Source organism: Lycium ferocissimum, chromosome 3 (assembly GCF_029784015.1).
Source record: "Lycium ferocissimum isolate CSIRO_LF1 chromosome 3, AGI_CSIRO_Lferr_CH_V1, whole genome shotgun sequence".
Lineage (NCBI taxonomy): Eukaryota > Viridiplantae > Streptophyta > Magnoliopsida > Solanales > Solanaceae > Lycium > Lycium ferocissimum.
In genome coordinates, this window is record NC_081344.1 from 25947823 (window position 1) to 25953174 (window position 5352).

At 39.6% G+C, this 5352-nt stretch overlaps 1 protein-coding gene across 1 annotated transcript; it reads right to left on the reverse strand.

The window, feature by feature from the left end:
* Window positions 1-1729: 1729 nt before the first annotated feature.
* Window positions 1730-2371, reverse strand: LOC132048803 (uncharacterized). The gene has a single exon (XM_059439486.1). It carries the CDS (start codon window positions 2369-2371, stop codon window positions 1730-1732), a length of 642 nt encoding a protein of 213 aa, XP_059295469.1.
* Window positions 2372-5352: the final 2981 nt, after the last annotated feature.

Genomic DNA, 5352 nt, shown 5'->3' on the forward strand with positions numbered 1-5352 from the left:
TTTGGAAAAAGGGGGGGAAAAATGAAAAATAAAGCAAGTGGTCGTCTATGTATATAAAAGAAAAACTCCGACCCGACCTCGACATACCGCCAATTATAATGGGTCATATAATCTCACCAAGGATCACTCTTCTCCGGAATCAATCTCGGACCATTATACGGGCCGTATAATTTATACGGTCCGTACAAATGGCGCAACCGGAAATTCCAGTTTCATTCTCGTCGACTCGTTTGACTTTCAATCCTTGTGGAACCTTCTTGGCACTTATAAAACACTTCATTAACCATGAAATAGGCCCTATAGTAGCCCATCAAGTCATTACCAAATAAATATTAGCTCAACTATAGTGAAAACCTTTCCGAACACGACTTTCATTTCACTCTCTTCAACAAACTAAATTCCACCTATTCATATAACTTCAAAATCTTATAGTATGCACTTTAAGCTATCTAATACTTTCCTTAATCCCGTAAGGGATTCATAATCACCTTAAGCTTACGTTAGCCTACTCACAAGGAAACAATCCGAAATTTCCGAGATGTAACATCAAATGCCTTTTTGTACTTATCATCAAACATAAACTTAACCTCTTTTTCAAGAAGCTTGCACATCAGGTTAGCAATCTTGGAGAAATCCTTGATGAAGCGCCTGTAGAACCCAGTATGTCCGAAGAAACTCCGGACACCTTTGACTGAGATAGGTGGAGGAAGTTTTGCAATCACATCTATCTTCGCTTGATCGACCTCAATTCCTTTTTTAGAGATTTTGTGACCGAGAACGATCCCTTCCTTCACCATAAAGTAGCACTTCTCCCAATTTAGCACAAGATTTATCTCTTCACATCTTTTCAGCACTTGACCCAGATGGTCAAGAGAGTCTTCAAATGAATCGCCCACAATAAAGAAATTATCCATGAACACTTCTAAGAAGTCTTCTACCATGTCAGAAAAGATCGACATCATGCACCTCTGAAAAGTTGTTGGTGCATTACACAACCCAAAAGGCATTCGGCTGAACGCAAACATCCCATAAGGACAAGTGAAAGTCATCTTCTCTTGATTTTCAAGGGAAATGTTAATCTGATTATAGCCAGAGTATCCATCTAAGAAGGAATAGTAAGACCTCCCGGCAAATATCCAAAAGATCTAATCAATGAACTAGCGTGGGAAAATGGTCTTTTCAAGTGGTTGTATTCGACTTCCTATAGTCCCGCGCAAATACGCCATCTAGTAACCGTATGAAAGGGAATCGGCTCATTCTTTGCATTAGGCACCACAGTAATGCCTCCTTTCTTTGGAACACATTGAACAGGACTCACCCACTTGTTGTCTGTATTTGGATACACTACCCCAAAGATCTAACCACTTTATGATCTTCTTTTTCACGACCTCTTGTATGTTCTAGTTCAATCTCCGTTAATGTTCAACATTCGACATGGCTGTCCTCCTCTAGATGAATTTTATGCTCACAAATACTAAAAGGAATATTACGAATATATGGGTCCAACCACGTTCGTACTCACACAAAATCTCCAATAATCGCTAATCGTTCCTCACTCGGATAATGCTAAAACGATCATCGGCAATATCTTGTTCGAACTAAGGAACTCATACCTCAAGTGATGATAGCCGGCTGTAAGCTCAAGCTTTGGTGGCTCAACAATAAAGAGCTTGGCTGGTGGAGTAGTTCTATTTACAAGGTCAAGATCAAGCTTTCTTGGGTGGTAAGTTTAAGAACCCAGACCCTCAAGCGCATTTATAATTTCCACGTAGCCCTCCATATCGTCAGCATCAAAGTTCACCAGAACAGCAGCAAGAGCTTCTCCCAAACTTTCTTCTTCCATTTTGTGTTCGACAGCACCATCAAACTCGTCAAATGAATCAATAACTGAGATACTCTCATAAGCATTTGGCAACTTCATCCCCTTACTTGCTTGAAAAGTCACCTCTTCATCATTTACTAGAAACTTTATTTCATTATTTTCAGAGTCTATAAGCACTCTGTCCGTAGCAAGGAATGGTCTTCCCAAGATGATGGGAATATCTTTATCAACCGCACAATCCAGAATAACGAAATCAGCAGGCAGCATGAACTTACCCACTTGTACCAACACATCATCTATAACCCCAATTGGCTTCTTGATGGATCTGTCCGCCATTTGTAATCGCATAGAAGTCGGTCTAGGCATTCCCAATCCGGATTGTTTGAAAATAGCAAAGGGCATTAGATTGATGCTCGCCCCATTATCACATAGAGCACGAGCGAATGCATGAAGCCCAATATTACACAGAATGGTAAACACCCTCGGATCTCCCTTCTTCTGAACTAAGGTGGAAGCAATGATTGAACTCACACGATGAGTTAAATTCATTGTCTCATGTTGAAAGACCTTTTCTTCGTAAGCAGGTCTTTCACAGACTTACCAAATCCGGGCATCTCTTTGACAGCATCTAAGAATGGAAAATTTACCGTTAGCTGCTTCTACTGATCATAGAACTTTTGACACTTAGAATCATCATTCTTCTAGGCCAACCTCTGAGAAAAGGGAGGTTTTGCTTTGTACATCTGAGTCAAAGGGCGAAGAGCCCCTTTTATCGTCTTTTTCTTAGCATCAGCAGCAACATCTGGAATATCAGCAGCTTTCTCTTCAACATGGACCTTATCATCTACTATAGGCGCATCAGCATGCACCTCTTCTTCCTTAATAATTCGATCTAGATCAACCACCTTTTTGTCAGCACTTTGAAGTATTTTACTGCTCCTCGTGCTAATAGAAAAAGTACGTTCCACACCACTACCATTTTTCGGGTTTGGAATAGTATCACTAGGAAGTCTTCCTTTTCTAGCAGGATGTTGTTCTCTAGAAAGATCATACATCTGCTGTTAAAGGTTTTGAATAGCTGCTGAATGAGAAACCACTGTCTCTGATAGCCCAGATAATGTCTTCTCAGTATTTGTCTGACTTGCCAACACTTTTTCAAGCATTAACTCCAACCTCGAACTACCTTGATCATTAGACTGCCCTTTTGGTGGAATGTAAGGGTTGGAACTTCTGTTTCCGAAGTTACCGTTGTTGTTGTATCTACCTTAGTTCGGTCCACCATAGTTGTTATTGTAGTTCCCTTGGTTATTGTTGTAGTTCCCTTGGTTGTTGTTGTATGCACCCTGCCCTTGTTGAGGTCTCTAGTATCTTTGATTTGGAGCAAAAACATCCCCTTTCGCTACATAGTCTGCATATTGAACATTCTCAACTGGTAAAAGGGAACCCTCTTGATAAGGAACCTCATGGCATTGGTACATTCCAGGCGGCATGCCTGAGATATCTTCACAAACGTTCACCTTCTTCGCCTCTCTATCATCCAATCTCTTCATCAGTAAAGAGATATTAGTGGCCAGCTGTGCCAATGTCTGTTGCGTCTCCTGGCTATCCTTCACAATATTTTGGATCAATGGTGTCCCAAGTGATAACCCATCGGAATTGCCCGAATGCCACGCTTGACTGTGTGTAGTCAATCGATCAAGTATATCAGTAATATTAGCATAGGACTTATTCATGAAACACCCGCTGGCAGCATTATTGGCTATTGCTTGGGTCATAGGATCCAACCCTCTGTAGAACTTCTCCTTCAGAATCTGATCTGGGAAACCATGGTTCGGACTCCTATCCAAATATTCTTTGTACCTTTCCCAAGCTTCAAAAAGTTGTTCCCCATGACGTTGTTTGAACTCATAAATCTGATCACAAATTTCAGCTCTTTTATTCGGGGATACCACTTCCTGAGAAACACTTTGACCATCTCTTCCCATGTAGCAATAGAGTTTCGGGGAAGCTTTGTGAAACATTTTCTCGCTTCTCGGGCTAACGAATATTTGAAGAGTTTCATCCGAACCGCTTCTTGAGTCACACCCCGTTGGATATGCTGAGCGCATACCTCCAGAAAGTTTGTTATATGTAGGTGAGGGTCATCATCGACTGCATTCCGAAAGTATCCCTCTTGTTTGAGCATATGATAGAGGGAATTATCAAACTTAATAGTAGTAGCAGTCACCCTCTGATGAATTATTGCAGATGCAAAGCCTTCCTCTGCTTCTGACTCATCAGTAAAAATATTATCGACTGGAAGTTTGTTGTTAGCCATGATCACCTGGTTTACACGGTAGCAAACAAGGTGTGTTAGAATATGACAAAGACTTTAAGAAGAGCAAAAACTATTTAGTAATTTCAAAATCATATTCCCCGGCAACGGCGCCAAAATTTGATATGCTCAAATTACACCTTTTAATAGCATAAAGCGGACAATGTCAAATATAGTAACCCAACAAGGTTGGGGTCGAATCTCACAGAGAATATGGTGTGAAAAGTTTACTAAATAAGTATTATACTAACCTTGCGGTCCTGGTGTATTCCAGAAAAAGGGTTTTATAGTTGTATTAGTTTGTGAACTAATTTAAAGTGACTAGAAATTTAAAGTTGTAAATATATGGGTAAAAATAACCAAGGTTGTGTCCCCGTTAGATAAAGTGTATGATCATGCGTCTCGATCTTGATATACTTCTAATGGATCGTTTGTGTGGATGCACTTAACCTCTATGTGAATCTAGACAATTTCCCAATAAGAAAAGATTATTTCTTCCTATGCTTTTTCTAAAGATAAGAAAGTATGCATGAAGAACAGTTAATTATGCCAAGTAAATTCCTCTTATTCCTAAGTGAATTTATTAAACAAGGGTTAAAGCCTTGAGTTCTTGTTATTTGCTCTTACCAAACCCTAGTTATTTTCCCAAATAAGCCAAAGTTTATGGCGTTAGTTAATGTTTGCAACCACTAACTATATGATGAAAACGAAGAACAAATAACCCTAACAATCCATTATGTGTATATCAATCACAATCCCCAATCACAAAACACCCATCTTTGGGTTCACAACCTTAGTAAAGGTGTTTAGTTACTCATGGCAACAAGAAAACAATAAAAGATTGAAGATTGCATAATTGAATTTGGTATTGAACTTACGAATAAAACTGGAAATTAAACGATTGTAATTGTCTTGAAATCCTTGAAATGTACTAGGAACAAATTGTCTCCACACAAGTCTCAAAATTCAAGATTTCAAAGTTATGGAAGTGATAATAACATTCAAATCCCTATTGGCTATTTATAGGACCCAAATCCTTCATCTTCAGGGATTAAACTCGTCACCAGCTCAGAAAGAGTACAGCCCGTCTTTTCAATGTACGTGCTCTGGTTCCTTTTCAATTCTCGAGAAAAGTACGCCTTGACAGCTTCCCATCCTTTAAAGTACGGGACGTACTTTCATCTCGTCCTTTCTCTCTGAGCTTCAGTACTCTCTG

Excerpts from the sequence above, each read along its gene's own strand:
- LOC132048803 (XM_059439486.1), bottom strand. The coding sequence starts at position 2,371 with ATGAATTTAACTCATCGTGTGAGTTCAATCATTGCTTCCACCTTAGTT.